This window comes from Ursus maritimus, unplaced genomic scaffold (genome assembly GCF_017311325.1).
Source record: "Ursus maritimus isolate PB19 unplaced genomic scaffold, ASM1731132v1 scaffold_2, whole genome shotgun sequence".
Taxonomy (NCBI): Eukaryota; Metazoa; Chordata; class Mammalia; order Carnivora; family Ursidae; genus Ursus; species Ursus maritimus.
Genome location: NW_024424452.1, coordinates 36,954,143 through 36,977,603, shown reverse-complemented (window position 1 = coordinate 36,977,603; position 23,461 = coordinate 36,954,143). Strand labels below are relative to the sequence as shown.

At 58.8% G+C, this 23,461-nt stretch overlaps 2 protein-coding genes across 5 annotated transcripts; both read left to right on the top strand.

Moving 5' to 3' along the window:
- The first annotated feature begins 1,123 nt into the window (after positions 1-1,123).
- On the top strand, positions 1,124-6,551 carry ATP6V0C (ATPase H+ transporting V0 subunit c). The gene is made up of 3 exons (XM_008696744.2): positions 1,124-1,353; positions 5,474-5,657; positions 5,801-6,551. Exons 1-3 carry the CDS (start codon positions 1,275-1,277, stop codon positions 6,003-6,005), a joined length of 468 nt encoding a protein of 155 aa, XP_008694966.1. The 5' UTR covers positions 1,124-1,274; the 3' UTR covers positions 6,006-6,551.
- A 132-nt stretch (positions 6,552-6,683) lies between these two features.
- Positions 6,684-16,358, top strand: AMDHD2 (amidohydrolase domain containing 2). Of its 4 annotated transcripts, XM_040635491.1 has the most exons (11): positions 6,686-6,892; positions 7,046-7,182; positions 7,261-7,400; positions 13,316-13,370; positions 13,546-13,758; positions 13,841-13,929; positions 14,020-14,164; positions 14,238-14,345; positions 14,523-14,591; positions 15,601-15,702; positions 16,141-16,358. In XM_040635491.1, the coding sequence occupies exons 1-11, from the start codon at positions 6,810-6,812 to the stop codon at positions 16,227-16,229; spliced, it is 1,230 nt and encodes a 409-aa protein (XP_040491425.1). In that variant the 5' UTR covers positions 6,686-6,809; the 3' UTR covers positions 16,230-16,358. The 4 variants fall into 4 exon arrangements, 2 of the variants coding, with proteins under 2 accessions (XP_040491426.1, XP_040491425.1); XR_005836133.1 differs by lacking the exon at positions 15,601-15,702 and having other exon boundaries at positions 6,684-6,892; positions 14,500-14,591; XR_005836132.1 differs by lacking the exon at positions 16,141-16,358 and having other exon boundaries at positions 6,684-6,892; positions 14,500-14,591.
- The last annotated feature ends 7,103 nt before the right edge of the window (positions 16,359-23,461 follow it).

Below are 23,461 nucleotides of genomic sequence, written 5' to 3'. Positions count from 1 at the left end.
CCACTGCCCCCGTGGACAAGGCTGCCACCCAGGACATTTGGGGAGAGGGCCAGGAGCTCAAGGGAGACCAAGGACCTGGTGGCAGCCACCCAGTTCTCAAAGCAGGAGACAAAAGGGCAAAGGGAACCAGAGATAAGGCAGCCAGTCCGGGTGCCGGTAACCCTCAGGACAGTTTCAGCCCCAGGCCAAGCTGCGTGCTGGGGTGGGAGGGAACCACTGGCCGCTCCTCCAGAAATAAATGCGGCCTTGCAGGGGCCAGCTTTGCGCGAGCACAGGCTGGAAGAAATGGATCCCAGAACGTGCAGAAATCTGGAGAAGCATCCACAGGTCGCAACACCGACAGGGCTTCAAACCAGTCACGCCTACACCTCGAGGGGCAGAGACAGCCCCGCAACTTAAGTGTGGGTCCCCGATCAAGGGAGGGGACAGATACGGGGGAGGGGCTCCTTTTCCTCAGAAGCCAGGAGAGGAGGCACCGACAGCTGGGTCGGGAGCTGGGGGCTCTGTGTCTGGAGGAAACTGAGGACAGGGTCGGGGTGGGGCGACCCCGGGGGCACAGGAGGGAAGCGAGCAGAGGCCAGGAGCTCACAGGTGGGTGGGGGCTCTCCTAGGGGCTGGAGCCGAACAGGCCGGCGCCCTGGACTTGGGATTTCCGCTCCGTCTGCTCGAACCCTCGGAGCGCTCCAGAAAGTATGAAGACGTCCCGGGGACACCTCAGTCTCGGGTCCCTGGGGGAAGGCCGTGAGAAGCCCGCGGCCGACGCCACACCGCGAACGTAAAGCAAAGCCGCACTGGATCCCAACACCAGCTAGCGGCGCGCAGACGCAGAGGAGGCGGGGCGCCCAGGCCCCGCCTCGTATGCTAATATGAAGGACCACCGCCCCGCCCCCGCTCCGGAGCCGGACGAGCCCAATGCCATGGAGTGTGAGGCTACTAGCTCCCGGCCCCGCATCCGCGGAGGCCGAGATGGGGCGGAACGCCTGTGTCGGGGCCGGTCGGGCGGAGGCATAGTGCGGGGGCGGTCAGAGGACCGCTAGGCCGTCCCCAAGCCGAGGCGCCCCCCGCCGGCGCGAAGTGGTATGGCCCTCAGGGGCGGGGCCCGGGTCATGTGACGAGGCCACGGCCGCCATTTTGTTCTGCGGTGCTGGTATTTAGAGCGCAGCGGCTGACGGGCCGGGTCGCCTTCGCAGCCGCCAGACTACTCTGCCCGTGCTCGCTCGTCGTGCCCGTCCCGTCCTCTGCTCGCTGAGTTCGCCCTCTCCCCACCCGCAGACATGTCCGAGGCCAAGAGCGGCCCCGAGTACGCCTCCTTTTTCGCGGTCATGGGCGCCTCGGCCGCCATGGTCTTCAGCGGTGAGCGCCGCGGCAGGAGGGACCCGGGAGGCTGGGGGCGCCGGGGCGCGCGGGGCTCATGCCCGCATCTCCCCAGGGTTCGGTGTGTGACGTCACGCTGATGTAATTCCGAGCTGTTGGGGGGGTCCCGGGACTCACATGACAGCGGGCGGGGGTCGGGGCCCCAAGGGCTGTGGTGCGCAGGGCCTGCGGGCTGGGCCGGGGTGCGCGTCCCAGGGGTCTTCCGAGGATCGATAGCCGGCAGCCCTGCCCCTGTCGGTATGGGTGCGGGGGTGGGGCGGCGGCGCCGCTGCCATCTTAGCCCTAGGAGAGGCGGGAGGGAGGCTGGGGTGGGGGCGCGCGGTCCTGCGCCTGCTCCGCAACCCCCTCCCCCATCCTGCGGGCAGGTGTGACATCACACCTCGGAATGCTCCCCCGACGCGGGGCCGGCCCTGTTCGGCGGAGGTGGGGGCAGGGAATTGATGAGGTGCTGTCTCTCCCCTTCGGGGTACACAGCTCTCGCCCTTACAGCCCTTGTGGCGGCCCGTCCCCGCCCCCCGCGGCGGGGGTCAAGTGGGTCTTTCCCAGAGGCAGGTGCTTCTAGTTAGGGCCTGTCACTCTTTCCCAATAGTCTTGTGGGATGTGTGGATTGCTTGGGAAAACCGGGCTGAGGGGTTGATCCTAAGAGCTGGCAGGAACCTAGGGGTGGAATTGTGTGGAATGGGGTGGGGGTCCAGACGGGCTAAGGGCGAAGGATGGGTGTCTGGGAGGCAGGCCAGCAACAACACTGTGTGTGTGCACACTTGCCAAGAGTCTACGTCTGGGTGAGTGAGAGGGTGGCATGAAGTATCAGCATTGAGGGGATAGGGTCTTCGTCCTTAGGAGGGAGTCTTCTAGTTCAGGCCTGAATGAATGAATGAAAGAATGAATGACTTCCTTTTCCTGAGGCCCAAAATTGGGAGGACTCCTCTAGGTAAAGAGAAGGGGCCTTCCAGGTTCTTGATAGCACCTTTCTTTTGAAGTTGGGTCTTGATGGTCATGGGGTGTCGAATTCAGTGAAAATAGGCCTGTCTGGAAGAAGGGCACGTGGGCCAGGCCCAGGAATGTGGGACCCAGGAAGGTTAGTCCTAGTCCCGCTACAGCCCTGTAGACTGGTCTGACCTGGTCTCCTCTGGGCTTTCTTGGGTAGGTCTGGTTTTTGGTTTTGATGACTCCACCCTGCCCCACCCTACCTGGTGGACTGGGGAGGCTCCCTATGCGAGTACAGGGAGGGTTTGAACTCCAAACAGTGTCTGCTGACTGTAAACACTTGTGGGGTAGGGGCCTGGGATCTCCTGCTCTTTTGAAGGCCTCCCTCTGCCTGGGCCTGTCTGCCAGTCATGAGTTGCTGAGTGAGCCCTGCCCTGCCCTTCCCATCACGTGCAAGTAAGGGGTCATTTGTGGTGGGAGAAGTGGTCTGGACTTCCCCTTCCCTCATAGCCAGCGCCTGCTCTTTCCACATCTTTAGGGGCTGCCTACTTTCCAGCACTTCTGAACAGGCTGCTGTAACTCCCTCCACTCCAGCCTTTTCTGCTCTTTGTTTCCAGGATGCCTAAAGAGATTCTCCTTTGCCTGCCCACCTGTGGGTTACTTGTGGTTGTCATTCATTCATTCATTCAGCGAATCTTGATTGAGCTCCTACTATGTGCCAGGCACAGGGGAACATCAATGAACAGCAGGACATTCCTGCCCCAGAATTCCTTGAGTTCTGGCTGTCATTGCTTGTTCTGAAGCCCTGAGTTTGCCCCTACCCTTTTTCTGTACCCAGCTCCTGGCCTGCCTCCAGGTACATCTCTTCCTCTCCTAGAACTTAACTTGATACTTTCAGATGGAGCCTGACCCAAAAGCAGGTCTCTGGAAGTTACTGAGAACTGGGTATCAGTGGTCTAGGGCTTTTTTTGGTTGCCCCGGGCCCCTGAGGATTGGTGCTGCCTGCTCCTGTGGGCCCAATCTCCTTTCCTGCTTCCCCTTTTTTCTTGTGACAAAAGTCCTGCAGATTCTTTCTTCATCAACTCTTCCACAGGCTGGTGGGTTGCTCCTTTTCCGTAATCTCTTTGACTTCCTCCCTGCTGGCGGGCACCCTGCCTTTGGTGTTTTGTTCCTGGGACTGCCTCCTGATTGCATTCTTTTTTTGTCCTTTGCTCCATCTGGGACCTCGTCGGGCTTGGTCTCCAGAGCTAGCATCCAGGCCCTTGGATACCTGCTGCTGCCCAGGCCAGGCTGCTTTTCCCTCATGGTCAGCCCTGTTTCTTCCCTTTGTTTGTCTTGTTGCCTCCCCACCCCCAGCCACACGGTCTTCCTGCCACCTCCTGGAGAAGAGCCCAGCTCACTTTTCCACATGTGGCAGTGCCCTGGTGCCTGGGATGCTGACTTCCCAGTAATCAGTTTCTCACTCAGTGCCACACATCACCGGTGCTCTCCCACTTGAGTAACGGGCATGGCGCTGGCCCCTTGCATGCATGTGACACAGCCTGATGTGGTGCTGGGCCTGCAGTAGGAGCCCCCAAAATGCACTGCGACCAGGAGAGTTCCGGAAAAGCTTCATGAAGACCAGTCCTGACCCGTGGGTTGATGGTGCCGAGTGCCTAGGCGTGGTGATGTTGGGTGCCTTTGGGACGGAGTGGCAGAGGCAGTGCAGGTCCCTCTGCTCCCACCCTTACCTCTTTCCTCTTTCTGGTAGCTCCCAGTCTGCTGCCACGTTGGTGGATGTCTCTGTTCGTGCTGTCAGCAATCCTTTTTGCTCACTCACACCTTACCCTGCGTCATTTTCTCTATGGAGTCCTTCCCCAGACCCCCGCCCCCCAGCCTCCCTACTCTTCTGGAACATGTTACTGTGCTTGGAGGTGCCATGTGTGTCCTCACCAGGCTTGGAGTCCTGGGAAGCTAGAGCTCTTTGGACCTCCTCACTGCTTGGTGATGAGCATGGAGAGTAGTCATTTTTTGTGGCCCAAATAGGTGAATAAAACGTGCAGAAAAATCGTTGGGATTGTCCTGGTCTTTTCCATCGCTGAGCCATGTTAACCTCAGCTCAAGTAGTGCAGTGAGATCCTGGGGGCAAGAGTCAGAAGAGCCACCTGGGCCCCCTGGGGTTCTGTTCTGTGCAAAAGTTACTCTAGACTTTGAGTCCAGGAGAGGGGAACTTTCAGGAAGGCAGCACACCCTGCCTAGCAAGAGGGAGGAGAAGCAGCATCAGAGGAGACAGGCCACCCTAGAGTTTCCCCCCACCCCCATTCCTGGAGGCTGTAGGGCATCAAGGCTTCTGGGAGCTCACGGCCTCTGCCTGCAGGGGTGCTTCTGGAGGGTCTGCCTGGGTGGTGGTTCCCTGTGCCCTGTCCTGTCCTTGGCTCGCCCTTTTTACTCCGGTTATTTAGAGAGGATTCTTTCCAGACTTGAGGATCCGGGCCTGCGGTGTGGCTGAGAATGCACTCAGCCTGTTGACAACAGATTCGAGCCCTCTCGGAGGACCTAGAGTGACGGGGAGTTGGAAAAGCCCTGGCCTGAGATAGGACTTGCTAGGCCAGCTTCCCCTGACTCTGTGGTCAGGCCATGTGTGCAATGAGGCTCTTCCAGCATGTTGTCCCTGGGCGGAGCCCCATGGCAGACAGGTTGATCCTGGCCTGACGTTTGGGCTGCTGAGATGTGGTTACCTGGTGCTTTGCCAGGCCGTTTCTGACCTGAATGTTCAGGACTCCAGGTGGTTAAAAAAAAAAAACGTCCAGAATCTTCAGCAAGGCATGAACAGCCCAGTTGCCCGTTTCTCCATGTGACTGGGCTTCTAGACCAGTCACAGCTCCACCTTGTAGGCCGCAGGCAGCTGCACAAAGGCTCCCTGGGAGATAGGGACGACGTTTCACAGCAGAGCAGGAGCCCGGATAGGCCAGACAGCTGTAAGGGCCTCTGGTGGAGAAAGAGAGTACCTGGGTTCATTATGTGCCAAGCTGGGGCTGTTGCCCCTTAGGGCCACCTCCTGCCCCTGGCTGGGTGCCAACTTCATGTCCCCTTTGTGATAACTTAGGGTGTCCCTCAGCTGTGCCAGAGCTACTCCCAGGATCTGGCCCACAATGCTCTGAGCTGACTTTGCTTTCCCCCACCCTCCCCACAGCCCTGGGTGCCGCCTATGGTACAGCCAAGAGTGGCACCGGCATTGCAGCCATGTCCGTCATGCGGCCAGAACTGATCATGAAGTCCATCATTCCAGTGGTCATGGCTGGTATCATCGCCATCTATGGGCTGGTGGTGGCAGTCCTCATCGCTAATTCCCTGAATGATGGCATCAGCCTCTACAGGTGAGTGCTGGGTCCCTCCCGTCTGTCCTGCCCTGCCTGGGGTCAGGCCACTGCACAGGGCCGGGAGGGTGGGAGAGGGGGCGTGGGGCGTGTGGCTAACCCTGCAGGTGGCTAACGTTTCTCCTGTGTCCTCTCTCCCCCAGGAGTTTCCTCCAACTGGGTGCTGGCCTGAGTGTGGGCCTGAGTGGGCTGGCGGCTGGCTTTGCCATTGGCATTGTGGGGGACGCTGGTGTGCGTGGCACAGCCCAGCAGCCCCGGCTATTTGTGGGCATGATCCTGATCCTCATCTTCGCCGAGGTGCTCGGCCTCTACGGGCTCATCGTTGCCCTCATCCTCTCCACAAAGTAGCCCCGCTCCGAGCGCACCAGCCACAGAATATGATGTAAAGACCATCCCCTCATTCCAAAACGAACAGCCTGACACACATGCACGGGGCAGCTGCCCCCCCAGTAGTTGGTCTTGTAAATGCGCAGTGTCCTAGTGCCCGTCGTCTGTTACCCTGGCCTTGCCCCCGCCCGCCCCGTGCCGTGGACATCTGGGCCCACTCATTACCCATCCAGGCCCCCGACCAGTGAGGATGCAGGCCTCTGCCGCCCCCACTCATCTGCCCTAGAGTGCTCTGTGTATAAGGATGAATTAGAGTCGTCATTTTCTCTTCACTGGATGTTTATTTATAAAGATTTGATCTGTTCATACGTCTGTGGAGCAGCCCTCCGTCTCCCAACTATATAGTAATCTTAGGTAGTGTTGCCTTGTGGGGTTACCGTTTGCTCGGAGACTGGTTGGATGGAACCACCCTCCTCCAGCCCCGGCTGCTGGGGCCGCGGGGCCAGTGCGCTGGGCCTGTCAGGCCCCGAGCCGAGCCGTGTCCAATAAAGTTCTCGGTTGTGACTGGACGCCTGTGTGGACCGCTTGTGTGGGGCGGGGCCGGGGAGAAGGGGCCCGCGGCGTCAAGGCAGACGGAGGGGCGCCTTGGTCACGTGGGCTGCTGGGTCACGTGGACGTGCCGATCACGTGACACGCCTCAGTCAGCTGAGGGTCACGTGGGTGCGGCCGAGCTCCGCGGCCCGCAGTCGGCCGGGTGCGCGGGTAGCGGGCTTCGGCTGCGGGGCTCCGGGCGCCGCCCGCTCGGTTGGCCTCGGGTAGCTCACAATGCGCGGCGGGCAGGACGAGGCGCGGGCCCCGGTGCTCCAGTTCACCAACTGCCGCATCCTGCGAGGCCGGGCGCTGCTCAGGTGGGGGCCGGGGCCGGGCGCTGCTCCGGAGCGGGGCGCGGGGCCGGGCGCTGCTCCGGAGCGGGGCGCGGGGCCGGGAGCTGCTTGGGTGGGACTCAGGGTCCGTGCGGGGTAGGCGTTCTTAGCCCCTGACCCGCCTGGCTCTGGCTGCAGGGAGGATCTGTGGGTGCGCGAAGGCCGCATTCTGGACCCAGAGAAGCTGTTTTTTGAGGAGCGGCGAGTGGCGGATGAGCAGCGGGACTGCGGGGGCTGCATCCTGGCGCCCGGCTTCATCGACGTGCAGATCAACGGTGCGGTCTAGGGCTCGGGGGTGGGGACCCAGACAAAGTGGTCTGGGCACCGTGCGACCTTCTTTTTTGTGGCCGTAGGTGGATTTGGCGTTGACTTCTCTCAGGCCACGGAGGACGTGGGTTCGGGGGTCGCCCTGGTGGCTCAGAGGATCTTGTCGCATGGAGTCACCTCCTTCTGCCCCACCTTGGTCACCTCACCACCAGAGGTTTATCACAAGGTGAGGTCGGTCTCTCAGTCTCAAGGAAGGGGGTCTCCGGGAACACTAGCGCTTTATTTTTCAAATCCATGCTCCCACAGACACCGCTTAGCCTGAGCGTCTGGCCTCACCTGCTGGCCTCCTTCCATGGGGGCCCAGGGTCCTGCCCCTAGGCTTTCTCATTTGGGAGATCCCCCACCTGCAGAGTCTCCCCATCTCTGCAGCTGTCTGATAGGACTTCCTTTCTGTTCTCTGAGTGTTTAACCCGGCTATGCGTCCGTTCCGCGCTGCCCTCTGGCTTCTTTCAGGCTCCAGAACCGGTTGCTGGGACTTGCTGATTGCCACATAGTTGCTCTTCAGGCTTATCCCCTCTAACCTGTCTGTGCTCTGTGACTCCAGCGAATGTATGTTCCAGACAGAAGCACAGCCGCCCCAGTGCGTTCTCCGGTGCTGCTCTTGTCTACCCCACACCCTTCCACTTCTTCCTTCTGTCTATCCCCACGTTCTCCTGAAACCTGTTTATTTTCCCCGTGGGTTCTCTGGTTTTATTCTTGACCTTGTTTTATCGTTGAGGTTTTTTTTCTCTGCATGCACATATGTTCTTTCTTCCTGAACCATTGGAGAGCAGACTGTATTCCTCGTGCCTCTGGACTGCTTGATGTTTAACGACTTTTGGAAAAGCGTGGCTGTTCCCTTACGGGAGTTGAGTTTAGGAAGTTGGCAGTTGTGCTGTGGTCCCTCATCTTTGTTCCATTGTGGCGGTTTTCTCCAGCACAGGCTCCTTACTGTAACGATGGATCACATTGCCTGTCGTGGGGTCCTTCATGGGTGTGTGGACACACAGTCCAAGCTGGGTGTTTGGGGAGGTCGGGTGTGGGCTTTGGGTTTGGTGTGGGCCCCTTAACTTCATCTGTCAGCTGGGGGGCACGAGACAGCCTTTACTTTTTTCTGAGTCTCTTTTCTCAAGTCTAAATTGAGAATGACGACTGTGTCCGTGTCTTGGGGTCAGGGCACTCAGCACTGTGCGTGGTCTGTATTAAGCACTTGATAAACTGTCAGCTGTGGATGTCTTTCTGGAAATTTCCCGCAGGCCTCCCATCACAGAGTCAGATGTTAAAAACTAAGCTCCCCTTGCTGCTGGAAACCAGCATCTGGTTCTGCGTTTTCTCTCCTGGTCATCGGTCCATGCTTTCCCCTGCTTGGAAGCTACGAGCATGCCCACTTTATTGCCTCCATGTTCTTTGTCCTCCCCCTTCCTGGGCCCCACCAGTGAGGCTTAGTGACTGTTCCTTAGTCTCCTAATGGCTGTCCCTGCTCTGAGTCCTGCCACAGGGGCCTTCCTGAGGTACAGGGTGAGGCTCAGTGCCTCACTCACCCCCCACTTCCCTTTTATCCTCAGGGTAAACCCAGCCTTCTGAGCATTCCCTCCCTCCCTGCTTGAGCCTCTGTCCTCTCCCTAGGCACATTCCAGCCATTCTAGGCTGTTCTGTCTCTGTCTCCAAGCCCTCTGCCTCGAAGGCCGTAGCCTTGTTCTGTTTCCTCTTTGAAGCCATGGCTCTTCGGCTCTGCTGTGCAGTCATATAGCGCCCACGCCTTCCACAGCACATCTGACCATCACCACACAGATGGTGAGGTTTTTTTATCTTTTTTTTGTTTTTAAGATTTTATTTATTTATTTGGCAGCAAGGGAACACAAGCAGGGGAAACAGTAGAGGCAGAGGGAGAAACAGGCTCCCTTCTGAGGAGGGAGCCCGATGCAGGACTCGATCCCAGGACCCTGAGATCATGACCTGAGCCGAAGGCGGACGCTTCACTGACTCAGCCACCCAGGCGTCCCTGTGAGGTCCTTTTCTTTAGGACAGGGGGTTTTTGGACATGGGGACTTTTAGCTTATGTTGTCTTGCTAGTACTTGTCACCCACCATAAACACTTGCAGGTTGAAGGGCAAGCAGAAAGTAAAGTCGTGGAGGGCAGTGAATGTGAAAATTTGATTCCGGTATCATCTTAGAAGCTACAGGACTGTTCACTGGGATATCTTCCCACCCCCATCCACCCACCTTCTTCCAGGGCTGGCTTGCACTGGGCAGAACTGGATTGGCACTTTGTCAGAAGTTACCCAGATCCTTTGTCATCATGTTCTGGTCCACTGAGACTACCTGGTCCTTTTCTGCGGTCTCCTCTAGCCTTAACGCTTTGATACTCTTCGAAGAGGAAGATGTGACTGCATTGTTCTCGGCTTCAAGTCCATCATCTGCTTCACCAAGATCTAGTTACCTCCTCAGGAGGCAGGCAGACCTTTGCTTCTGGCCCTACACGCCCTCTGTCCTTTGACCTTTCCCTCTGTTTTCCTGCCTGGAACAGGCCTCATTTTCTCTATCTCCGTGCTGTCGTTTATGCTATTCTCCCCACTTAGCGTTCTCTAGTTTTTCCTTGTAAAACTTCGTTTTGTTTTGAAGCGTGAAGTAAACCCTGAGTGGCTTGTTTGGACTTTGAGTTCTGAATCTGAGACTTGGAGGTTACGGGGGTAGGAGTGGCACATGTGAGCCCAGGTGGGGAGAACAGCCAGCGATGGGCACAGCATTGATCAGGTCCCCTCTCCCTGTGTGTCATTCCCAGGGGAGACCCTGTGCAGAACCTCCTAGAATGTGCCACACGGTGTCTTCCCTGCAAAGACAGGCATCTAAGGATTCACCCACGATCCCATCCACCCCTTGGGTTGAGGTACTCCCCTCCCCCCTCATCTAACAAGAACCTTGTGTCTGGTGCTGGGCTCCCTCAGAAGACTTTAGAGAAAGCTTTAGGACAGAACCTGACATTCATCACAATAGGGTCTCCTGGTGGAATGTGGGCAGCAGGCCTCGAGCTATCCTCTCTACAGATGGGCGGGCTGAAGGCAAGGGGTCTAGAGGACGTGTCCCAGGGCTGCCCAGCCTCTGACATGCATGCCCACCCGTTTCAGGGGAAACAGTCTGTTCTAGAAAAACTCAAGCATTATCTTATCTTCTTTTTTTTAAACTTCAGTGGACTTACACCTATCCGTGGCTTGTTGGGAAAGCCGGCAGCCCTTTGCCCCCACTGGCTCCCATCTAGAGACCATCCCTTTCAGCTCAGCTGATTCTTGGAATTCGCTCTTCTGTCTCTAAGTACATGCTGGGACTCCTCCTGCATGTCTCCATGTAGGGCCGTGTATGTGCGTGTCTGCTTCCCAGTGAGGAGAGAGGACCACCCGTCCTCCCCACAGAGACGCCTGCAGTCTTGGAGGTCAGTCGGCAGGACTGGGTGAAGGAGACTCCACGTGGTCCCATTTTCTTACCTGGCTGCTCTGTTTTCTTTGGAATTCCTGCTCTTTGCTCTGTTTATCTCGTGTCTCAGCTCCGGGCTTCTTGCCAGTAGCTCCTTCTCCTTTCAGGACATCTGGATGTGCCAGGCGCTCCATCAGCGTCACCTTCCTGCTACAGCCTCTGGGACCCATTTCCCAGCACTGGCTGCTGGCCTCCCTGGGCTGAGCTGTCCTGGCAGCGCCCTTCCCCTCACCTGGGGGGGTCCCCTGTCATCTTGCTGCTGGGCCTCCGTCCCACATCCTGGGTCTTCCTCTTTGCTGGTTTATGCCTGCGCTTTGGGGCACGTTGGCCAGCTTCTGCTGGAGGAAGGGGTCACAGGAGGGTGAGTTTTAGAGATCTTGAAGGCCTGAAAATGTTTTTGCTTTTTCTCTCTTTTTTTAAGATTTATTTATTTAATTTAGAGAGCAAGTGAGGCAGAGGGAGAGGGAAAGAATCCCAAGCAAACTCCCCACTGAGCACAGAGCCCGACACAGGGCTCGATCTCACGACCTCAAGACCATGACCTGAGCCGAAATCAAGAGTCAGACGCTCAACCGACTGAGCCACCCAGGCGCCCCTGTTTTTACTGTCTTGATTGGGTTACGAATCTGTGTTAGAAGTGACTTTACTCTAGGGGCGCCTGGGTGGCTCAGTCGTTAAGCGTCTGCCTTCGGCTCAGGGCGTGGTCCCGGCGTTATGGGATCGAGCCCCATATCGGGCTCCTCCACTGGGAGCCTGCTTCTTCCTCTCCCACTCCCCCTGCTTGTGTTCCCTCTCTCGCTGGCTATCTCTGTCTCTGTCGAATAAATAAATAAAATCTTTAAAAAGAAAAAGAAGTGACTTTACTCTAGAATTTTAGAGGCATTGCTGTATTCTCCTTTAACCGCCAGGGTTGCTGCTGAGAAGTCAGAAGCCACCCACCTCTGATACTTCGTGCGTGATTGATTTCTTTCCTCTGGAGGCTTGTGGAACCTTCCCTTTGGCCCTGGGTTCTGAAGCCTGAGGGGGACATGGTGGGGCCTGGGGGAGGTCATCCGTAGTGCTGGCTGGCCCCACGGCCTAGCCATCTCAAGTCTGGTTTTCAGTTTTTTTGTTTGTCTGGTGTAACTTCTTTGTGATTTTCTGCTGCGTCTGTCTGTCGTCTCCTGGGAGCCATCATTCCACTGCTGGGCCTCCTGGATGGATTCTCTAATTCTTCTCTGACTCTGCTTTCTGGCTGTTTGCTCTGTTGTTATCCTGCAGTTCTTCTCTTGGGTTTTTTACTTCACCGCTCACGTAGCTTTAACTTGGAAGGGCTTGCCTGCTTTCTGGGAATGTTTCCTGCTGACGCTCCGTTCTTGTCTCATTGGTGCAAGACCTCTCCTCACATGTCCTCCTGTGCCCGCCGGCCCTGCTCTGTCTGTCCTGTGTCTCCTCGGAGGCTTCCCCAAGCTGCTGCTGAGCCTCGGTTATCGGCTCTGTTTGAGATCAGGCAGGAGCCCCAAGCCTGTGGAGGCTTCCTGGAGGCCCTTAGTCGAGGTCCCTGGTCAGTGGGGACAGACCTCACTGGCTCCATGCTGAGCGTGTGAAGAGTATAAACTTCCACGTAATTGCTGGGTGCACGTACCTCGACCCACCTCTCACCTGGAGACCTCCTGGTTTACTTCTCCAAGTGTTTGCTGGGCACATTCGGGGACACAGCTAGTCTGTGATGAGGTCTCTGTTGTGGTCCCCCCACTTCTCAAGGCATGAGGTGTGGCCAGGGCCCAGGACAGTGGGGCTGTTGCGGTGCCGCGGCCGTGTCCTGGGCGTGTCCACCACAGCCCGCATCTGCCCGCGTCCGCTCCTCAGCCTCCCCGGGCACTTCGGCTCTTCTTGCGTCTTGCGCGCCATGCGGGGTTTCAGCCTCCTCCTATCTGGTCCGGGCGGAGGGAGCTCTGGAGGGCATATCCACGCAGCAGCTCAGCCCCGGACTCTGCTGTCCTGCAGGGCCCCCTTTCCACTTCCTTCTCCACGTTCCTTCCTGAGGGAGGTGTGGGCTGGGACGCCTGCGTGCCTGTCTGCTTCCGAGATGGGTCATGTGAGCGCCTGTTTCGCACAAGTGACCTTCCCGATGGTGTTCGGCTCAGGCAGGCAGGGCCGTGCCGTCGATGCCTGAGCCCCCAGCCCCGTCTGCACCTGGCTCTCTGGCCTCTGAGCCCCTGCTGCTGCACTCGCCCTGCCTGGAGTGCACACCGTCCACCTGCCTCTGGCTGCGCTTCTGGTCCTGCAGCTGGGCAGCCAGGGCCGGGTCCAGACCCTTTGAGCATGCCAACCACCGTGTCCCAGCTGCTGCCTGGACTGGGGCCTCCTGGAGGAGCCAGGGCAGTGGGGTTCCCTTCTGCCCACGTGCTTGCCCTCCGAGCAGGAGCACTTTCCTCCTCTCCTGGTCCTTGCAGGCAGCTGAGTGCGTCTCCTGCTCCTCTGCGTGCTGGTGGTTCCAAGTGCTGTGCTTTCCCTGACCACAGTTGGGGGCCTTTGACTTCCTAATGATACCTGAGGGAAGGCCATCGGGGGCTGATCTCTGACCGTGGCTGGGCTCTGACCTCTGGGCGCTGGGCCATAGGGGGCAGGGCTTTAACAGCTGGTTCCCCCCAGGTCCTTCCTCAGATCCCTGTGAAGAGTGGTGGTCCCCATGGGGCAGGGGTCCTCGGTGAGTGGCTGACCCCTCTCCCTGCCCCTGCCCTGGGAGGCTCCTCGGGAACCTGTTGGCAGCCCCTCCCCCTCCACAGGCCCAACTGGGGGTGGCGGTCGGGCAGGTGACAGGGGCCAGGGTGGGGGCTGCAGGGCCGGAGGCGTGCTGGGGTCATCCACTCCCCTCCCCCCAGGGGTGCACCTGGAGGGCCCATTCATCAGCCGGGAGAAGCGAGGTGCACACCCCGAAGCCCACCTGCGCTCCTTTGAGGCCAACGCCTTCCACGATGTGCTGGCCACCTACGGGCCCCTGGACAACGTCCGCATTGTGACGCTGGCCCCCGAGCTGGGCCGGAGCCGAGAGGTGATACGGGCACTGGCGGCCCGTGGCATCTGTGTGTCCCTAGGTGAGGGGGGCCGGCTCCAGGGTTGGGCCCGGATGGGGGTCCTGGGCTGGGTGTGTGTTTTGAGTCCAGGTCCCCCATGCAGGACACTCGGTGGCCGACCTGCAGGCCGCAGAGGAAGCTGTGCAGTGTGGGGCCACCTTCATCACCCACCTCTTCAACGCCATGCTGCCTGTGAGTCCCCCCCCCCCAAGTCCCGCGGGTGGGCGGGTGGGCACGAGGGCTCCTGCCATCGCTCAGCTGTCCCCTCCTATCCATGCCCAGTTCCACCACCGTGACCCAGGGATTGTGGGGCTCCTGACCAGTGACCGGCTGCCACCAGGCCGCCACATCTTCTACGGGATGATTGCCGACGGCACGCACACCAATCCTGCTGCCCTGCGCATCGCCCACCGGGCCCATCCCCAGGGTGAGTGGCAGGGCAGGCTGGGAGCAGCCGGGAGGACACCACGGGGTAGTTCTAAGGCCCCTTCCTCCCGCAGGGCTGGTGTTGGTCACCGACGCTGTTCCCGCCCTGGGCTTGGGCAATGGCCGTCACACACTGGGGCAGCAGGAAGTGGAAGTAGATGGGCTGACAGCCTACGTGGCAGGTGAGCGACCTTCTCGTCCCTGCCGACTGCCCCAACGAGAACAGCCCCTTGGCCTCTCATGGGATGCAAGCATCTAGGTGTTTTCTGATAGCTGGCCCCCCACCAGCCCACTGCCCAACCCCCACCACGTCCCTGGTGGCCTCTGGTCCCCCAGAGCCTGCCCTCTCTGCTCTCAAGGCACCAAGACACTGAGTGGCAGCATAGCCCCGATGGACGTGTGTGTCCGGCATTTCCTGCAGGCCACAGGTCAGTGAGGCTGGCGTGGGGGGGGTGTGTGCACCTGTGTGTGTGGGTGTGTGTGTGTGGGTGTGTGGGTGTGTAGGGTGGAAGTTTCACCTGAGAGAAGGGGGAGGGAAGCATGGAGACCACTGGAGTCTTGCACCCACATCCCTTGTCTGGTGGAATTCCCAGGGGACAAGCACCAGGAATGTGGCCGAGGTTCCCCTATGGGGAGCTCCTGGGCAGGGTAAGACGGTGGCAGGCAGACGGCTGGGACCCAGGGTGATGGTAGTGAAGCCGTGGCACCCAAGAGGAGAATAGGACCTTGCCTCACCCACAGGAAGGGCTTTGGTCTTGGACCCTGTGGGCTCATGGGTCCAGAGCTAGGGAGATGAGGTGGGGGGGTCAGAGCCATGCTCCAGGCTTCTTAAGGGGGTGGTGCTGTTGTGGGGGAGGTAGGAGGGGGTGTTTGGCAGAGGCTGTGGTTGGCCAGGCCCTGTGGGATTCTTGGTAGTGCCCTGGGGCTGGGGTGTCAGCTGGGGGGTGCTGGGGTTCAGTGTGCTGCTTAGAGCTGCAGGGAGACAGGCCAGGAGGTGGGAAATGGCTTTGGCCTGGCAGCTGGGGGGTGATGTGGGGAACAGAAAGAATGGGGTTTAGTCATGTGATCTCTCAAGGGGCAGCAGGGATAGAAAGGCAAGGGCAGGTGGCATCATCGATCCCCAGGCTAGTGCTTCTTTGTGGGGGTGCTCTTCTGGGACCCCAAAGGAGGAATGGCCTACAGGCCTTTGGGTCCAGAGCCATCTGTTCTTGAGGAGGGGAGGCCTGCTGGGCTGGGGTGGGTGAGCGAGCAGGAAAAGGGTACCCAGTGGTGTCCTCAAACTTGGGGGAAGGCAGAGCTTTGTCACCCTGCTGCAGAGGCCTGGGATGTCTCCCCTCCCCAGTTCCTAGGCCTTGGAGCTTTGGGGCTGGGCGGGGGAGGGGATGCTGGCAGAGCTAGGGATGGGGGATAATTACCCAGTTGTGTCCCCTTGAGCAGGCTGCAGTGTGGAATTGGCCCTGGAGGCTGCGTCCCTGCACCCCGCTCAGCTGCTGGGGCTGGAGAAGCACAAGGGGACCCTGGACTTCGGGGCTGATGCAGGTCAGGGCCTGATGCAGGCACCCGGGCCGCTGAAGACTTGGGAGCTCTTGGGGACTTGGGACAGTGCCAGGGCAGGTGGAATCTTCCCTGTGCCCAGGTGGCCTTGACCAGCCCCCAGCCTCAGCCCAGGCCCCTTTTCCCATCAGGCCAGACTTTCTGGCATATGAGATAAAGGCCAGGTGAGGGGCTGCCAGGGCCTTTGTCCCTTGTACCCTACTGCCAGGAATACTGGTTCCAGGACCTTGGCTAGCCTGCAATGGTTTGGGTGCTCTGCCCAAATCGTGTTGCAGGCTTCAGTTTCCCCACCAGCTCCTGGGTGGGTGGGTGGGGGGGCATGGGAACAGAGCTTCTCTTACGGGTGCTGAAGCTCCTGGGCGTGCGGTGGGGGTGGCAGTGGGCCTGTCCCTGCCGCCGCCTCACTGCCCGCCTCTGACCCAGACTTCGTGGTGCTCGATGACTCACTCCACGTGCGGGCCACCTACATCTCAGGCGAGTTGGTGTGGCAGGCGGAGGAGGCCAGGCAGTGACCGAGGACCACCGCTGGAAAGGATGCCCAGCCTTAGCTGGACACAGTCAGGGCTGAACTGTGGAGGAGCTGGTCTCCAGGGAGCGAGTGGGTGCCCTGCCCCAGCTGGATAAACGTGCGCCGGCAGGGACTTGTCTGGTCTCCGAGTGTTGCTTCAAAGCAGGGCGCCGTCCCCTGGGTGGCTCTCTGGGGTGGGGTGGGGAGGTGGGAATAGGAGTGGATTCTGGCTCATCCCAGCTCTGCCGGGGCCCTCTCTGTGGCACACGTTTCTGAGGCCTGCGGACCCACAGGCAGCCATGCTGGTTGGAAATGGAGGGAGGGAGGGGAAGCCCTGGGTTGTTGCAAAGTGGACAGGAAGGGGCTTGGGGACAGTGGGTGCAGACAGCTTCAGAAGCTCACGTGTCAGGGGACCGAGGGAAAGGGTAAACAAGGAGAGAACTGGTGGTGGAGACAAGTTAGGAGCTGGGGCTGGAGGAGCTGGGTGCAGGAGAGGCCTCAGGTGAGCAGCAAGGAGGGTTTGGAGGCTGCTGCATGAGGATGTCCCAGGGGCTCACTTTCTGCACCCTTTTGACCTGGGCGGGCAAAGTGGGGGCCCAGGGCCATAGTACAGGGCCTGGGCACAGTGCCAGGTGCTCCTCCCCCGCCTTCAGGAGGAATCTGCGCCGGCCTCAGGACCCCAGCTTGCCTGCCTGTGAGTGCAGGAAGCAGTGGCGGAGGGCCCCTGAGCTGACCCTGGCCACTGCTCCTTGCCCAGCCCGCTTCTTTGAGCCCTTGGGATAATCAAGGCTCCAATTCCTGTGGTGTTTTCTCTGAGCTGACCCTTCTCCTGACCCAACTCCCAGGTGGGCGCGATGATCCTGCTTGCACCTGGCATTTGCACAGCTGGGGGTGACGCTGCTTGGTGCTGGTGGGCAACTTGGGGGTCACCAGTGTCCTGAGCCTGCAAGTGTTTGCCTGTTAGTGTCATCCGCAGCCTTTCATGTCCCTTTGGTCCTGGCAGCAGTGCCCCCACGTTGGGAGCCTGGGCTGTTGCATTCCTGGGGTAGGATAGCTTTGAGGCAGGTGGGCTGTGGGGAGCCGTGCCGTTCCTGAGGCCAGCCGTCACCTGGGAGTCGGACAGCAGGGCTTGGTGTAGCCCCAGATCTGGGGTGGACTTTCTCCCCCATCGTGGGCTCTGGTGGGCAGCACCTTCCCCCTTTGTCATAGCTGTAGGCCTTGGAATAGGAGGTTGAAGGCGAGTGTCCCAGGACACCGTGGTGTGTGGCTTGGCAACCATTCCCCTTGCCTCTGCCACAGAGCCCACTACAGGAAAGGTCTCCAGGCCCAAAGTGAAAAAAAAACAGCCATGGGTCCCAGCTGTGTTTAAGGCTGAGCAGCCTGGGAAGAACCAGCACCGTAAGGCAAGGATCAGGAAAGGCCTGGGGCAGAGGCCACCTACAGTGCTACCAGGGGACTGGGTCTCAGGCCACATGCCAGCGGGGTGCAGGGATGTCCTAGGCCTAGCAGGTGACGGAGCAGGCTCCTGGAAGACAGCCGCCTGCTCCAGTGATCCAGGGGCAGGGCCAGTCTACTGGGGCTCGCCCTGGGCGGAGGGAGCAAAGGAATGTCTCCAAAACACATGCGAAGCTGAGCGTGGGCACTTACTTGCCTTGTTTGGTGCTAGGCCTTATTCTAAGTGCGCTACCAGCGTGAACCCATTCTTTAGATTCCAAAAATCTAAAGGAGTTTCCTGTTGGTCATCCCCATTCTCAGATGGGGAAGTGGGCACCCGATTCCAGAGCTGGTGAGCGCAGAGCTAGGATATGTCCTGGCCACTCTACCCCGGGGCGCTCAGACCTGTCACCATGTTTCCTCTCAGGGTGGAGAATCTGGGAAAGGCTAGTTGAACTCGTGGTCAGCAGGGGCGAGGCTCCAGCGTGGTTGAGAAGAGCCCTTCAGGCAAGGGAAACTGCCCCTCGAAGATCCAGTGGCACAGGCTTGGTGCGTTGGTTGGGACAGCTGGCCACCCTCTTTAGGAAGGGGTGCAGCCATTGCCAGCATCCTCCGCAGAACTTCAGCCCTAAGAGAAGCTGTGTTCCCGCTCGGCACTGTCCCTGTGCCCCCTCCTCCAGCCTGACACACCCCATCCCACTTTTGAGTCCGAGGCTGCAGGGTTTTAAACAGAAGATGTGCTTCCATTTTAAGTGAGATCCCCAGCAAGGAGACTGGGAGGGGCTGGCTGCAGGGTGGCAGGGGGGCTGGAGACAGGCGGAGCGGCGGGGAGGGAGGAGATGTGGACTGGGCTGCGAGGGGTGTGCCTGAGTCATTGGTGGGTGGTGGTGACTTTCGCAGAGGTGGGGAAGCTGGGGTGGGATCCTCGGGGAGGCGACCTGGCGTGCAACCCGCACCTTCGTGGCTTGCTCTGTGTTGTACGTGAGTGGGAGGACCCTGTGCAGGGCCCAGCGCGTTGCGACTCCCCGGAGTGGGGCGAGGGCCCCCTGGCGGCCGTGCCTGGGAGCTGCGGAGATGTCCACTCTAGGGCCCCCGACTGCGCCGAGTGTACGAGGGTTCAAGTCCAGGCGCAGAGGCGTCCTTTCCGAAGCTTCGGGCTCCTCGTCGGGTTGATGGGCCCCGTTGGCTCCGAGCGCAGCGTTCGGGCGCTGATTCGTGCAGAGGATCTGGGTGGACCGGAGAAGCCGGCTTGGGGGTGGGGGGAGACGGTATCAACCGCGGTGCAAGGTGCACGGTGAATCGGGCCCGAGCCTCTCCGCCGCGGGCCCGGCCTGCAGCCCAGGCGCCGGCTCCATGCGGACCCATAGGTACGGTAAGAGCTGCGGCGCGCCGGGCTAGTACTTGCTGCGCGAGGGGCTCCTCCTGGGGGGCGGGCTCTGCAGACTCAGGGTGGGCGGGACCCTGCCGGGGCCAATCAGGATTGCCTTGCGCAGGGATGCGCGGCTGCGGACTAGCTGGGGCGCGCGGCGGGCTCTGACCCAGTCCACGATTACCGGACCGAGGCGGAGTCCGGAGTCCCAGACCGCGCGGCCCGGCGGGCGCAAGGGGAGCCGGGGGCCTAGCGCCCCCCCGCGCTGCGGACCCCACTGCGCCCCGGCCCGCCCGGCTGTCTCTGTGCGCACCTTCCGGCCCCACCGCGCCCCTCCCTTCTTCCCATCGCGCCCCTGTGCAACCCTTGCGCCCCAAACCTCCTCTCCGGTTCCGCCTTCGTTGGCGCTGGGAAGTAGGGTGTGGGCTCCCCGTCGGCCCCCTTCCACTGCCTCTCCCAGCCTCGCCCCAGCTCGGAGCGTGTCCGGGGTTGGGGGTGTGGCACTGGGAGGGTGGGCAAGGGGCGGCTCCGCTGAGCCCCTGCGGCCTCCTCCCCTCGCCCCCCGTCATCCCCAGGGACCCCGGGGGTGGGCGGCAGCCGGGTGCCCGGAGCGATGGCCCTCTCTGAGTTTTGCCTGCCTCCCACTCCCCCAGCTTTAAGAGCTTGGTGTGGTCCTTCCAACGTGATCCAACATACCTTAACTTACGTTTATGTCTTGGTTTGTTTCATAAACTGGAACTTTTGATAGTGCCCTGCTAGTAACTATTTTTTAAGTTAAGCATCCTGAAACGGAAAGCGTCCTGGGTGGGGACATGTGGAAATAACTCTGTACTTGAACAAGGTCCCCAGTGTTCCCTAAGATGATTGTTTCATAACGTTGACCAGATCGCCCCGTGGACCAGTCGGGTTCCTCTCACCACTACCACCCCGGCTGCCGAGGAGGAGGGGCCGCGGAGTGATGGGCACAGAGGTCTGGGCCCCCACACGCTCCAGCGTGGCCAGAAGGCAGGAGGGGCCCCGGTGTGGGCACTCCTTTAGGCCCTTTGGGTTCCCGGTTTCCCTGTACCACAGGAGGGCCTCCCGCGTTCTGTAACAAATTACCACAAATTAGGGGTTCAAAAGAACACACGTTTATAGCTTTGGAGGTGGGAGTCAGAAATAGGTCTCAGTGGGCTGAAATCAAAGTGGTGGCAGAGCCTTGTTCTCCCTCAAGGTTCTGGGGGGAGGAGGATGTTCCCTTCCCAGCTCCAGATGCTGCCCACACTGGTTGTCTTGTGGTCTCCTGTTCCCGAAACCAGTGCTGGCCAGTCATGCTGTTCACGTTGCCTTATTCAGACCCTGACTTTCTTCTCTTCTATCTTTTAAGGACTCTTGTGATTACATTGGGCCGAGCTGGATGATCCTGGATAATCTTTCTCTTTTCAGGTCAGCTTACTGGCAGCCGTCACCCTCCCTTCCTATCCTATGTGATGTAACATGTTCACAGGTGGAGTGAACAGGATGTGGTCCTTTCTGGCAGGGCTGTTACTCTGCTTACCACCTCCTCCAGAGAGAGGGGCCTGAGCCACGGCTCCCTATTGCCTGGGTCCAAAGGAGATACTACATTCCTATTGTCAGTGTATGAAGGTGCTCATTTCTCTGCATGCTTGTCAACTCTGGATGTTTTCAGTCTTTGGGATTTTGACCAATTTTTTGGAGTCAGCCCATTTTACAGCTGGGGAAGTTGAGACTCAGGGAGGGAAGGTTACTCACCTGAGATTTGATGCAACTTTCTGTTTCCTGTCTCCTGGTCTAGTTAAAATATTTTTTTCCCCATAGCACTATTTGTGTGAGAAGATATTTTCCCAGGGGGCTTGGAAATTATTGGCTTTAGCGTCTTTCTTTTTTTCTCACTCTCTCTTTTTTTTAAAGATTTACTTATTTGAGAGAGAGAATGTGTTGGTGGGGAGAGGGGCAGAGGGAGAAGGAGAGAGAATCCCAAGCAGACTCTGCACTGAGCACAGAGCCGGACGTGGGGCTCGATCTCACAACACTGAGAAACCAGGGGTCAGAGACGCTCAACCCACTGCACCCCCCAGGTGCCCCAGGCATCTTTCATCCACCCGCAGCCAGAGGCATCTTGAGAGCCTTAGGTGGGGTGACCAGGCACTTAGTGGGCACAGGCAGAACACCATGTCATTATCTCTGAAGGGTCCCTTGTCTTTTCCTAACTGGATGCGTGCTAATTGGTTTCCCTGTCTGCCTCTTTGCCTGACACTTTTTCCTGGCTCTCAGAACTTTCAGGGGTGCGGGCCTGGCCTGTCTTTCCTACCCTGTTTCTCCCCATCTCTCCCTGCATCCCAGCAGAACGGGAGTCCTGGCTTTGCCCTGGACTAGCTATGACAGCCTTGAAGATGGCCCCCAGCGATCCCACCTCCGGGGGTCCACATCGGGTGTGGTTCCTCCCATGTGGTGCAGTGTGCTTTTGTGTGACAAGTAAAATGGGGTAGAAGTGATGCTGGGTCACTTTGGTAATTAGGGTATAAAATCATTGCAGGGGGCGCCTGCCTGGCTCAGTTTGTAGAGTATGTGGGTCTTGATCTCCGGGTCGTGAGTTCAGGTGCCCCATTGGGCATGAAGCCTACTTAAAAAAAATTAGTAGGAAAGATAAAAAATAAAAATGAAAAGTTAAAAAAAGTCATTGCAGCTTCTATGCTGGGTGTGCGCTCTTCCTCTGGAGTCATTCACTCTGGGGATCGCTAGCTGCTGTGGTGTGGAGATACTCAGAAAGCTCTGCGGAGAGGCCCCATGGTCAGGAACCGGTGCCTCCATCCACATCTGAGTGAACAGGCCACCTCAGAAGCGATTCTTTCTAAGCTAGCCAAGTCTTTATTTATTTTTGTTTTAAGATTTTATTTATTTATTTCAGAGCTAGAGAGCAGCCAGAGCACTGAACATGAGCTCAAGGGGAGGGGCAGAGGCAGAGGGAGAATCCCAAGCAGGTTCCATGCTGAGCGCCCTACGCGGGCTCGGGCTCGATCTCACGACCCTGAGATCATGACCTAGGCAGAAACCAGGATTTGGATGCTAAGTAGACTGAGCCCCCAGGCCCATCCCCCTGTCCCCCTCCTCCCCACCGGTCAAGCTTTTAGATGACTCAGCCTTCAATACTGTCTTGACTGCAAATTCCTGAGAGACCCTGAGCCGGAACCACCCGGCCAGGCTGCTCCTGGCTTCCTGACCCACAGAAACCATGAGATCATAAATGTATGTTGCTTGACATCTCTGAGTTTGGGGATAATTTGTTACACGGGCCTGGGTAGCTAACACATCAGCTGTGCAATGCTGGGCAAGTTCCATCACTGCTGACCCTGGGCTCCCTCCTTTGGGCCAGGGGGGTTACAGAAGTAAGTGAGGAACGGGGGACATGCCACAGGCCATGTGGAGCACAGGGCTCTCCACCTCGCGTGTGCCGTGTATATACTGCTACCTTCCAGCCCCTCCCAAGATGGTTACGGGCATCCTCCTGTTCCTCCTTGGGTGGAACATGACCTCACAATGTCAAGCCAAGTATGGCATTCTTGGCCTGGGGTCACCCTTCCGCCAGGGACAGAAGTACTGAGCAGGGAAGGGAGAGATGAGAGCCAGGGGCTGTCCCTCTTCTTCCTCCAGCCAGAGCACCTGTGAGCTGTGTGGGGCCAGGTGAGTTAATGTCCCCTCCTGCCCGCTGTCCTGGGACCCGCAGCCAGACCTGACCCATGGCAGGGGTGCCCTGCCTCTCGCTAGGTGAGAGGGTTGGCCCAGCCTGGCTTTTGGCTTGCACACTGGCTGCCATCGAGGTCCCGTGAGAACTGAGTACTGTCCTTGTTCCTCTTTCCGATGCTGCTCCCTGCCCTGCCCCCCGCCGCCTGCTCAGCTGCTCTCCGCAGGGCTCCAGCCTGCCCCTCTCCCCTCACACCTTCCCCTGAGGCCGCAGAGGCTGCCTGCCCCACCTGCTGCTCCAGTGGGCTCTAGCATTCTCCGTGTACTTGCACCTCACTGTTTTCCCCCTCCCTGTTCTTTGAATTCCTAAAGAACTACTTGGTCATGCTTTGGTGTAAGCGACACAAAAAGGAAGGAAGGAAGGAAGGAAGGAAGGAAGGAAGGAAGGAAGGAAGGAAGGAAGGAAGGAAGGAAGGAAGGAAGGAAGGAAAAGAAAGAAGGAAGGAAGGAAGGAAGGAGAAGAAAAGGAAAGAAAAGGAAAGAAAAAAGGCTAAAGACCTCGGTTCATATTCTGTGACTTGCTTCTTTACCTTCACTCTCTCCGTTAGACCTTTACCCTCTTCTTTCCTGTAGCTGCATCGAATTCTCTAGGATGAACGTACCATAATTTATTTTACCATTCTCTTGTTGACAAATATTTTGGTTCTTTTTTTTTCTTTTTCTCTTTTGTTTTTTGCTTCATGTTAAAGTTA